General features: G+C 40.4%; 1 protein-coding gene across 1 annotated transcript; it reads left to right on the plus strand.

Moving 5' to 3' along the window:
- Positions 1 to 5,589: 5,589 nt before the first annotated feature.
- LOC132765514 (taste receptor type 2 member 104-like) lies at positions 5,590 to 7,880 on the plus strand. Its single transcript, XM_067464827.1, has 2 exons — positions 5,590 to 6,477; positions 7,809 to 7,880. The coding sequence occupies exons 1-2, from the start codon at positions 5,590 to 5,592 to the stop codon at positions 7,878 to 7,880; spliced, it is 960 nt and encodes a 319-aa protein (XP_067320928.1).
- Positions 7,881 to 12,889: the final 5,009 nt, after the last annotated feature.

Here is a 12,889-nt window from a genome sequence, read left to right on the forward strand (position 1 = left end):
CTACAATTTTCAATTAAAATTTAGTAGGTTAGTATTTATATCATTTTATCACTATCATGCTTTCCCTCTTTTTGTATTACATCCAATTTATAGACTGATAAACATTTATAAACGAATATAACCAATCCATATTTTATAGCCCATCTCAATCTTATTAGATAATGTCATTTCATAAGATTTCTTAATTTTGGGTGGAGTGCTTAGTTTTCTGTTTTTTCATTTCAGAAGCAACTTGAGAAATTGCAAGTCATTTCTGGTGTGAGAGAATTGGCTGTCTGCAAGGACATTGTCCAGAGGATGCCCGGATGTTTTACCATCCTGTGAAAGGCTTCTCTCATGTCCCTGCATGGGCAGCTGGAGCTGACAGACAGGGCTCACCCCGTCTCACAGATTTGAACTGCCAACCTTCAGGTCAGCAGTTCAGCCGGCACAAGGGTTTAAACCATTACATCACCATGACCTAACTTTGTTTAGTACAATATTGTCATTCTTCATCATTCAGTTCTTTCACTTGTTATAATCTGGTAGGTTAATGTGGAGGCAATCTATCGAACAGAAACAGCAACTTAACAAATGGCACATGGACAACCCTTTCAGGTACCATGAACTGCATGGTTTGCACTTTCACATCTTGGAGGGACTAGTTTTGAACTGCTGGAACAATTGTTGTTAACTGCTGTTAAGCCAATTTCTGGTGGGGCCAGAAAAGCTTGTCAAATGATTGAAGTAACATGCCGATCTACTCTTTGAACCATTTGTCATCATTTAAAAGGATAGGAGAAGCATCAGAGGACTGAAGAATAGCAGGCACTGTCCTTTTCTTTCAAAAACATCGAAATATATATTTTATGTTCCACTACACTCTGCCCTAATCAGGACTAAGCTAGGGCATTGTGTTCAATTCTGAGCATCTCATTTTAGGGGGAATATAGGGAAGTTGGAGCAAGTTCAGAAAAGGGCAGAAAAGAAGGAGGAAGGTTGGAAAGAGATATGGAGAACGAAGTAGAAGAAAAGTTAGAAGGAATTCAGCCGAGTAAAGAAAAGACTAAGAATTGACATGATTGTACTCTATAAGTATCGTAAGGATTATAACAGTTTGTTCTCTGCTGCTTGAGAAGGTAGGACCAGGTCTAATGGCTTTAAATTATCAGAGTGTAGGTTGTCATTGAAACATCTGGATACATAAGTGGTGGACAGAAGTAAGTTGGGCACCTATGTGTTGGGGATGATCTGGATGGATTTCTTGGATTGACAGTAGGGAAGGATTGGACTGAAAGGTCTTCGGTGGCAATGGTGTCACCTCCTCCATCTCCCCCCCCCCCCCGACCGCCCCAATGCCATGGTTCTGCTGCTTGAGAAGGTAGGACCAGGTTTAATGGCTTTAAATTATCAGAGTGTAGGTTGTCACTGAAACATCTGGACAGCAAAAGCTGTTCAGTAATAATGGAACTAATTGCAAATATAAGTAGTGGACAAAAGTAAGTTGGTCACCTGTGTGTTGGGGATGATCTGGATGGATTTCTTGGATTGACAGTAGGGAAGGATTGGACTGAAAGGTCTACAGTGGCAATGGTGTCACCTCCTCCACTTCTTCCTCCTCTGTGCCATGGTTCTTCATTACTACTCTTCCACATTTAACTGAAAATCTTTGCCAGTGTAGTATATCCTACTATAATTCTCTAAAGCCAAATTTTTGAATATTAATTTGCACAAGCATCTTTTTAAAATCGCATTTCTTCTACCTATCATCTTTTCATGTTTCTCTTGTTGTTGTTGTTTGCATTATGGAAAAGAAAACTTTACCAAAAGCACACAGAAGCCTTTTAGCTGATAAAATAGTTCAACAATTATAGACTTTGCCACAAAATGAAAGAACCGCTCTTGACAATATTCTCCAGCAACTTTTTACCATGTCCTTACCTTGTTCTTGGATTGTTCCCTTTTATTTGTGAGGCAAATTCAAGTTATTTGATTCTCTGTATGTCCCAGTGGGACATTAGTTGGTCATTAGCAACAGAATCTTACTACTATTTGCATTGCTTTCTGTCGCATGATATAACCACCCAAGAGGCCCCCAAGCAGCAGTTTCCTTCAACCGACCTGAAACAGAAACAATCACAATCAGAATCGGAATCAGAATCAGGAACTTCTTCTCAGATATTTTCCTCAGAAAATGGCAATAACGTATTTGAATTTCATTTCTCCATTGGGTATCTTTACATGGACCATTATCGGAAATATATCCATAGTTGCCATTTTAGGAAATGGATTTATCATAGCTGTGATTGGGAACCGATGGTTCCAAACCAGGAAGATATCCCCTTCTGATTTTCTCTTGACTAGTTTGAGTATCTCCAGAATTTTTTTGTATGCAACCGTTGGACTTAACTTTGTTTTGGAAGTCATCATTGGTGACACCTTTATTGATACTTTTGCATGGGAAGTTATCGGTTTTGTTTGGGTTTTTTCTGGCATGGCCAGCCTCTGGTGTGCTTCATGGCTTAGTGTTTTCTATTGTGTGAAGGTCACCAACTTTGCCAACCGCTTTTTACTCTGGCTGAAGCCAAGGATCAATGTGCTCTCCATTAGACTGCTTGGAGTATCAATAAGCAGTCTTGTGGTCATGTCCGTTCCCTTCTTCAGGAGTTACGTTGAAGAAAAAAAGCGGTGCAATCTGACAGGGAGCCTGCCAATGAACATCAGTCGAAGAAAGGATTGCCATGCCTTATTTGTTATTTTTCGTCATTTTCAGTTAATTGTTGCTTCCATGAATTTCATCATCAGCATAACTGCAACTATTCTTTTGCTCATATCTCTCTGGAAACACACAAGGAATCTGAAAAAGAGTGGTATTGGTGCAAAAGACCTAAGTGCTCAAATCCATATTAATGTCATGAAGCCTTTGGCGTTTTACATTTTCTTCTACCTTTTATATTTTGCTGGTATTGTAAATTTTGCAAGTGGTTATGCGTCCATTGTTGATCCTATTGAGCTTTTGTCTGATGTCCTTCTTACCATATTTCCTTCAGCACACACCATAATATTAGTTTTGAGCAATCCAAAACTGAAAGCACTGTTAGTTCGCACTCTAAATATAAGACGAAAAGCTTAATAAAGAGAAGGCGCACCAGAATTGCCTTTCTTGTTCTCCAGGAAAAAAGACAACCACATGACCAAATGTCAAGACTGATATCACAAGAAAATGTGAAGATGCATCTTTGCATTTGACAATCCTGTCTATACAGAATGAATAAACTGAGCTGAATTTCTGGATATTCTGTTTCTTCTCATCTTCTTAAAATGCATAGTTACCTGACATCATTTACGCAGAGACTTCCACATGTCTGTGTGCAGTAGCTAAAAGTCAACACAATTGTCATAGCTGATAAAAGATGAACATATATATATATATATATATATATATATATATAGGTTTTTCATTTATTTCAGTTATTTAGGTGATCTTCATAACAGTTGGCCAAACAAAGAAGATTGTCAGCAAGAATTGTATGCTACTCCATCTTGGTCAAATGCAGAGAGTTCAATGAGTAAAGTCCAAGGATTAAGAGTCTATACCAGGGGTCCTCAAACTAAGGCCCGGGGGCCAGATACGGCCCTCCAAGGTCATTTACCCGGCCCTCACTCAGGGTCAACCTACGACTGAAACGACTTGAAAGCACATAATGACAACAATCCTATCTCAAAAGCAGGTCCGCACTTCCCATTGAAACATGAATATGTTTATATTTGTTAAAATTGTCCTTTATGTTAATTATTGTATTGTTTTTAAGTGTTTCTTGCACTACAAATAAGATATGTGCAGTGTGCATAGGAATTCACTCTTTTTTTTCCAAATTATAATCCATCCCTCCAACAGTTTGAGGGACTGTGACCTGGCCCTCTGTTTAAAAAGTTTGAGGACCCCTGGTCTATACTGTAGTCAAAAGCCAATCCAAAGATTCAAGGTTGCAGAGCTCCAAGGGTTCAGGCAACAAGTCAGGATACCAAAAAACCCCAAACATGGGAGGAAGCCAGCAGCATCCACCACCAAAATAAAACAAATACTTTTCTGCCAGGATCAGTCTCCAGGCTAGCTCCTTATAACCAGTAAAACCCAACTGCAACCTCTTTCTTGCATGCCTCCAGCCTTAACTGCTTTCACCTGTAAACTCTTACAGAATACCCAGCCCTTTAGAACTAAGACTTACATTAATCCCTTCCATCACCAACTGCTAGGCCTGCGACCACCAACTACCATCAACTGCGGAACATGATACAAGATCGTTCCTCCTCCATATTTAACTGAAAATCGTTGCCAGTGCAGTCCATTCTGCTATAATTCTTTGAAGCCAATTTTTTTAATATTACATTTCACCATAATTGATTAAAATAACTGAAACATCTTTTCAAAATTGTGCTGAATGTTTTTTGCAAACACTACAGCCTTCTTATATCTATGATCTTTTTTTGTTCCCCTTGTTGTAAACACAGAAGCCTTCTAGCTGATAAAACAGTAACAGTTGTAGACTTTGCCACAGAATGAAAGAACTGCTCTTGACAATATTCTCCTGCAACTTTTTACCACGCCCTTTGTGCTGTTGCGCCTGGGGGCTATTATTCTCAATAAAGGTGGGATGGACGTGGCATCTTTCCCCCAGGGGATTGCTTCTTGCCCTCCTTTAGGAAACTGGAATTCCCAAAAGCCCAAAATGCTGTAAATAGCTCAAAATAAGTTTTATTTATCACAAAGTCATTTCTTCAAAGCAATGAGCTGGAAAACTTTAGAGGGGTGAAGGAAAACATACGTTACAGTCTCAATTAGTCCTGGGTCCAAGGGGTTTGAAGCTGAGATGCCTCACCAAATTTCCTCTTTCCTCAATGGCTGTGAATGCCGGAGCAAACCACAACCCCAGTTCAGATGGCCTATGTTTTGAAGATTCAGGATCTTCCTTTGGTGCCAAAAGAAACGGCTTGAAGGCACCTGGGTCTCCTCAATAATTGTCTAGGACGATCTGGACATAAAGCATGTGTCCCAGGGGTAAAAAAAAACCTCAGAACTGGTGCTAAGAGGTAACTTAAATCAGGGTCCTTTAGAATCAAGTCTTTTACTCACGTCCATATGGTAAGAACTCTGATGGCAGAATGAAAAAAAAGGAAGTTCTCCCCTCTTGCAGGAAGAGGTGGAGCCAAACAGTACTGATTGACAGCTATAAGCAACCAATCCATACAACTATACATAAGCAGTGTAAAAAGGGGCAGGATTAAGCATGAAACAACATTTTAAATCTTACAACTAACAGTTCTTTACATAGGTGGCGCCACTCGCGCCGTCACACCCTTACATTGTACTTGGACTGTTCCCTTTTATTTGTGAGGCAAATTCAAGTTATTTGAGACTCTATATGTCCCAGTGGGACCTTAGTTGGGAGTTGGGTCATTAGCAACAGAATCCTACTACTATTTGCATTGCTTTCTGTCGCATGATATAACCATTCAAGCAGCAGTTTTTTTCCAGCAGACCTGAAACAGAAACAATCAGAATCAGAATCAGGTACTTCTTCTCAGATACTTTCCTCAGAAAGTGGCAAAATGGATAATCACTTAATTTCTCCATTGGGTATCTTTACATGGACCATTATTGGAAGTATGTCCATGGTTGCCATTTTAGGAAATGGATTTATCATAATTGTGAATGGGAACCAATGGCTCCAAACCAGGAAGATGGCCCCTTCTGATTTTCTCTTGACTAGTTTGAGCATCTCCAGAGTGTTTTGGTATGTAACCTTTGGACTTAGCCATCTTTTGAAATTTGGTGATGCTTTTATATATTCTTCCGCACAGGAAGTTCTCAATTTTGTCTGCATATTTTCCGGCATGGCCAGCCTCTGGTGTGCTTCATGGCTTAGTGTTTTCTATTGTGTGAAGGTCACCAACTTTGCCAACCGCTTTTTACTGTGGCTGAAGCCAAGGATCAATGTGCTCTCCATTAGACTGCTTGGAATGTCAATAAGTAGTCTTGTGGTCATGTTCATTCCCTTCTTCTGCAGTTATGCTGAAGAAAAAAAGCGGTGCAATCTGACAGGGAGCCTGCCAGTGAACATCAGTCAAAGAAAGGCTTGTCAAGCCTTATATTTTATTTTTCTTCCTTTTCATTTAATTGTTGCTTCCATGAATTTCATCATCGGCATAACTGCAACCATTCTTTTGCTCCTCTCTCTGTGGAAACACACAAGGAATCTGAAAAAGAGTGGTATTGGTGCAAAAGACCTAAGTACTCAGATCCATATTAATGTCATGAAGTCTTTGGTGTGTTATATATTCCTCTACATTTTATATTTCGCTGGTATGCTAAATTTGGCAAGTAATGTGCACACTGCTGGTGCCATGCGGCTTTTGTCTGACATCCTTCTTACCACATTTCCTTCAGCACACACCATAATATTAGTTTTGAGCAATCCAAAACTGAAAGCACTGTTAGTTCGCACTCTAAATATAAGACGAAAAGCTTAATAAAGAGAAGTGGCACCAGACTTGCATTTCTTTTTCCCCAGGAAAAAGGCAACCACATTTCCTAATGTCAAGACTGATAGTTATCAGAAGAAAATGTGAAGATGCATCTTTGTATTTGACAATCCGAACTATACAGAATGAATAACTTAAGCTGAATTTCTGGATATTCTGTTTCTCCTAATCTTCATAAAATGCATTTCTGGAAATTGTTACCTGTCATCATTTACACAGAGACTTCCACATGTAAGTTTGCAGTAGCTGAAAAGCAGCCTAAGTGCCACAGCTGATAAAATATGAAAATATATATGGGTCTATTCATTTGTTTCATCTATTTATGTGATCTTCATAACAGTTGGCCAAACTGAAAAAGAAGATTGGCAGCATGACTTGTATGCAGGATTTATTATTGTCTTTAAGCTTATACAATATGAATGGATTCCAAAAGAGCAGGATTGCATTCCCTTGGAAAACTCTCTGCCTAAGGAATGAGCTGGGTCAAATTCCCACTGCAAAGCTGAAGAATAATAAAAGATTGATCAATTTCAGCTAGACAGAAGCTTCTCTTCACAATGGAAGACAGCTGCTCGGTTGAAGAGTACAAACAATTTGAATCCTAAATATCTGAATTCAGTCTCCATTATTAAAGTACTTGTAAACCAAAACTAGTGCCGGAAGACATGGAAGCAGGTGCATGGCCAAATGGTACTGGAATTAGATCTGTTTGTCTGTTTTTGTGGTGTGCACTAGGCTGAAAAATGGACGAGAGCACAAGGCACAGAGGCTGCTCCCTTGAAATCCTAAAGCTATTTATATTTATAATTTTAATGTACTAAACAGGAGCCCCCGGTGGCGCAGTGGGTTAAAGCCCTGTGCTGGCAGAACTGAAGACCGACAGGTCGCAGGTTCGAATCCGGGGAGAGGCGGATGAGCTCCCTCTATCAGCTCCAGCTCCTCAGGCGGGGACATGAGAGAAGCCTCCCACAAGGATGATAAAACATCAAATCTTCCGGGTGTCCCCTGGGCAACGTCCTTGATGGTGGGAGCCCCCGCCCAGTAATTGCTCCGCACTGCAGCAGAGAGTTCCACAGTTCCTGGCCGCCAAAAATTGGAAAAAAATGGAAAAAAACTGGTGTAATGTGACCCAACAGGCAGCTGAAGCTAAGAATGCACTCAGCCTCCCTCGCTTTCTCTCTAGCCCTGACTTTGTATCAATTCTCAAGTGGAGGCACTTGAAACTTGACACCTTGTATCTTCCCCTGCCTCAAACTAACTCATTCACGAAATAAACCCTTTTCTAGGCTCCGGAGAGCCGTGAGCCTGCCGGGGATGCCCTGGCGGCATCCCCGGGCTACCGAATCTGCGTCCGTTAAAACCGCGGATACGGAAACCCTCCTATCGGATCCCCTTATCCACAAAAAAACTTCAAAATGGCGGATCGGCTCCGTTTTAATTTTATATTTTTCTACAACTAATTCTAAGCCTAACTGCTATCCCACTTTCCTCACTTTTGACCCCTCCACCCGGGAAATAATTGTTTTGTTTTTAAGAATATATTTTGAAGGAAAACAGCTGATTGTCATTTTCGCCGGTTCGGCCGCCGCAGCCCGTTTCCCTCTCTTGCCGCTCGTTCCTGCTCGGCTCCGCAGCCAGGGCTTGCTGTGGGCACCCATAAGAGACCCCGGAGAGGCGGCCAGGCGGGAACCCCGGCCCCTGAGAGGGAGACCTAGTTCACCAAGAGCCGAACGATGGATTCTGTTGTCATCTAGCCCAGCGCTCGCCATCGGACTTTTGATTCATGAACTGAACTGTTTGCCATACCCATGGCTACGAACTTCCTACTGACACTTGATTTGAAATGCCAGCAGCCTCCGTTTCCACGAATCTTCTCCAAAGGACTATGAGATTTTTTGGTTTTAATAAAGAGCAAATATTGTAATAAATTTCCTGGGTGGGATGGGGTTTCCTTTATGAGCTATGTATGAAATGTATCGTATGAGATGTAATGTGTTCCCTTCCTGCCTTTCCTTTAACCTTCGCCCTACAAAAGGTGACCAGAAGTTGTTATGATGCCCGGGGGAAATTCTCTGCTTCCCCCAAAACTCTTCCCTGATTGACTTATCTGCATGACACAATAACTGTTGATTCCCTCATCCCGCCTTCTGAGCTTGCCTAGCGGGAAGAGGAAGTCAACAGAAACCTGGAAAAAAGGATTGATTAAATTCACAAAGACAGCGTTGATCCCTTTTGAGGTCCGCTGTCTGGCCCAATATTTTCTTTCCCCCAAAGTCATTTCAACAGGAAGACTTTTGTTTACTGGGATCACACCTGGCCGGCCAGAACAAAGCCTCGCATTGAGTGAGCTTTATTAATTTTAAAAATCCTTTTGGCTGGGATTGGCTTCTGCTGGCCTCACCAAGGTTTCTAAGGGCCCTTTTGAGCGGTCCTCAGGGATCTCCTCCGGGGAGACCTTCCTAAAAGCAGCTCGATATCATCCTCACAACAGGAGCGACTTGCAGTTTCTCAAAAAAAAATGTACTAAACGTACTAAGTTTGTATGAAACTGTGACTTCTATTTCCTGTGCTGGTCTATGACCGAAATAAATGATTCAATTTGATGCTTTGATCCTAAAGCTATGTGCTCTGGCGCTAGTGCCCCCTTTGGCACTGATCATATGTCAAAGTGAAACTTGGGCCAAGCAACAGCTCTTAACTCAATAGGCTTTTAAGTTGAAATGCTCTTAAGTTGAAGTTCCACTGTATTCTTAAAAATAAATAAAACATGATTTTATTTTTATTTACATAGTAATACTATATAAATTTTAGTTGCACACAGCAATAATATTGGAACTTCTATTATATTTTCAATCCACTAAAAGTTCATTAACGTTTTAATATATTGTTTAATGTTTAAGGTGGTCCACTTGCCATCAGGCAAGCGGACACTCTGACTTGTCCACCCCTGTATATATACTGTGCACACACACACACATATTCACACTGTATTCCTTACATTTTAAGACACACTTTTTCCTATATAAGTATCTCTCTAAAACAGGATATGTCTTAGAATGACAGGTGTATCTTATGTATTTTGTTGTTGGAAATTAGAGTGTGTCTTATTATTGATGATGTCAAGAAATATGATGTACACACACACACACACAGACACACAGAGCCCCCTATATCTATGGATTCTGGGCCTATGAATTTAACCATCAACGGCTTAAACTGAATCCAGGAAAGGAAGAGGAACCAGGGAACTAGGGATCATATTGTAAACATTGGATTGTGGAGCTAACCAATTAATTTCAGATGAAAATCAGCCTGTGCTTTATAGATTATGACAAAGTCATTTGATTGTACAGATCATGAAAAACTGTGATTACTTTTTTAAAAATGAGAGTGACACAACATTTGCTTGTCCAGATACATAACCGGCACTCAGAACAAGAGTGTATTGTCTGGAAAGCTTTACAATTAACAAGGATGTCAGGCAAGACCACATTTTATCATCCTATCTGAACATTATAAATAAAGCAGGAGAAAGGGGGCATGATCCTGATCTCTCCCTAGAAGCCAACATGACTAAACTACAATTTTGTTTGAAGAACCTGAGCATGGCTCTTGAAGCTAGAAGACTTGCAGGTCTCTCATTTATAGGCTCACCGGAAGTTGGCTTGACAGCAGTTAACAATTTTTCCAGCACTTCAAAATGAGTCCCTCCAATATATAAAAGTGCAGGATATGCAGTTCATGGTACCTGAAAGGTTTGTCCATGTGCCATTTGTTAAGTTGCTGTTCCTGTTCAATATTTATTTATTTATTTATTTACAGTTCTTATATTCCGCCCTTCTCACCCCGCAGGGGACTCAGTGCGGATTACAGTAAACACATATATGGCAAACATTCAATGCCAGTTTGACAAACAACATTTAACAGACAAATACACCGAGGCTATTTAACTTTTTTCTGGCCGCCAGGGGAGCTGCTGCTTTTCATCGTCCATCAACGACACCAATGAAGTTTTTCCGCATTCCACATTCCCCGGAGTCTTTTTTCTTTATGGCCTCATAAATTAGTTAAATTTAGCCTCCCACACAAGGTGTTACCTTATTTTCCTACTTGACAGATGCAACTGTCTTTCGGGTTGCAAAGGTCGACAACGGGCTACACAATGGCTGGACACCCACTCCAGCTCGGGCTGGCTTCGAACTCATGACCTTTTGGTCAGAGTGATCTTAATGCAGCTGACACTCAGCCAACTGCGCCACAATCCCTCCACTGTACCCTAGCAGATTATAATAAGTGAAAGAACTGAATGATGAAGAATGACGATATTGTACTAAGCTTAAACCCTTGTACCAGCTGAATTGCTGACCTGAAGGTTGGCAGTTCAAATGTGCGAGATGGGGTGAGCTCCCATCTGTCAGCTCCAGCTTCCCATGCAGTGACATGAGAGGGGCCTTTCACAGGATGGTAAAACATCCGGGCGTCCCCTGGGCAATGTCCTTGCAGATGCAATTCCCAAGTTGCTTCTGACACGAGAAAACAAAAAACTAAGCACCCCACCCAAAATTTAAGAAATCTTATGAAATGACATTACCTAATAAGATTGAGATGGGCTATAAAATATGGATTGGTTACATTCGTTTATACATTTTTATCAGTCTATAAATTTGATGTAATACAAAAAGAGGGAAAGCATGATAATGATACAATGATATAAATACTAACCTACTAAATTTTAATTGAAAATTGTAGAATTTTCTTCATAGAGGATAATAATAATAAATATTTTAAGAAAATATTTAATGTGAAACTATCTGTTATGAAAAATTAAGATAACTTTCCATTGAAGAAGAACTGAAAAATAATATATGAAGATGATGAGACGATGTGAGAAGATGCAAGAAGATACAACCAATGAACTTAAAATTAACATTGTTAGAATCTTCTATATTTTATGAAATGTGTGTTAAAGAAATAGAGAGGAAGACTTAGTGTAACAATGATTATTTTGTAGAAAGAACTCCCCATACCCCAACAACCCCAACTCTCTTAGTTTTCGTCTTGCGGTATATTTGTAAAGATGCAACTAGCCAATAACAAATCTATTATCCCCAAATTTTCCCTTCCCTTCCCTTTCCCCCAACCCCTACTCTCCTAGTAAATGTTTAATAAAAATTATTTGAAAAAAGAGAAAAATAATAACAATTCTATCGATCGAACAATTCTATCAGCCAACGCCAATCAGCTGCTAAATCAAGAGGGATCCCATTCGCCAATAACTAATCTCACTATGTGCCTCTCCTCTCCACTGTAAAATTGTTTTGTGCCTTAAAGCCATTTTTGACTTATGGTGACTAAGATAAATCAATCCTGAGTGGAGATTCGGACCCTGGTCTCTGGAGCTCTCTCTGACCACACTAACTCTCATATTTCTAATCATTGTAAATCACAGTAATCTTAAAATGTCTTTAAACTAATTTCCTCTTTTCCTCTAGGGGCCCTTCCACACAGCCCTATATCCCTGAATATCAAGACAGAATATCCCACAATATCTACTTTGAACTAGGGGCGGATCTAGACAGCCCCTTTATTGCGGTAGTTACTGCAATGAAAAGGGGGCTGTCCAGACAACATTCTGGTGAATCCCAAATTAATTCACCACAAACCAGGAAAATCCTTAGATATCTACTTAACAGTCATGGGTCCATGGACCATAATAAAGCATCGATTAACTGAGATAGTGGGTTTATTCCACGCCTTTCAGGAATTTAGTCCGGAAAACTGTGGGAATGGTGTCTGGACTGCAGTCCTGAAACCATTCCCACAGTTTTCCGGACGAAATTAGTTCTGAAAACTGTGGGAATCACACACCCCTCCCCCAAAGCCCTTTTACAAGTAAAATAAACTTACCCAGCCTTCATTACAGCGTTTTTTAAAACCCGGATGGTCCTAGGATAACAGCCTGTCTGGAAGGGCCCTGGGTTAACTGAGTCCACAATTCCAGTTCCAAGCAGATAATGTGGGATTTTCAGCCTTGATATTCTGGGATATAGGGCTGTGTGGAAGGGCCCTAGGAAAGCACAGGATGTACCATCCTTCTTGCTCGGTGCCCAAAACATTCACTCACACAGTGGAAGTTCCGAATCAGTCTTCTGTAGCACCTTCTGCACGGCCATATAAAATCCAGATTATCTGCTTTATACTGGATTATCTAATAATATAAGCTCATATAATCAAGTTCAAAGCAGGTTATGTGGATTATTTAGTTTGATAATCTGGATTATATGGCAGTGTACATGAGGCCAGAGACTCGTGTCCAAACAGCAAGCAAGGAAAAGCACAGATCTTCTCATGCATACACTGATTTTAA

The sequence above is a fragment of the Anolis sagrei genome, chromosome 2 (genome assembly GCF_037176765.1).
Source record: "Anolis sagrei isolate rAnoSag1 chromosome 2, rAnoSag1.mat, whole genome shotgun sequence".
In the NCBI taxonomy this organism is placed as follows: domain Eukaryota; kingdom Metazoa; phylum Chordata; class Lepidosauria; order Squamata; family Dactyloidae; genus Anolis; species Anolis sagrei.

Coding starts and splice junctions, on each gene's coding strand:
- LOC132765514 (XM_067464827.1), top strand. CDS start 5,590: ATGGATAATCACTTAATTTCTCCATTGGGTATCTTTACATGGACCATT. Junction 6,478..7,808: donor CAAAACTGAAAGCACTGTTA/GTTCGCACTCTA, acceptor ACCCTTTTCTAG/GCTCCGGAGAGCCGTGAGCC.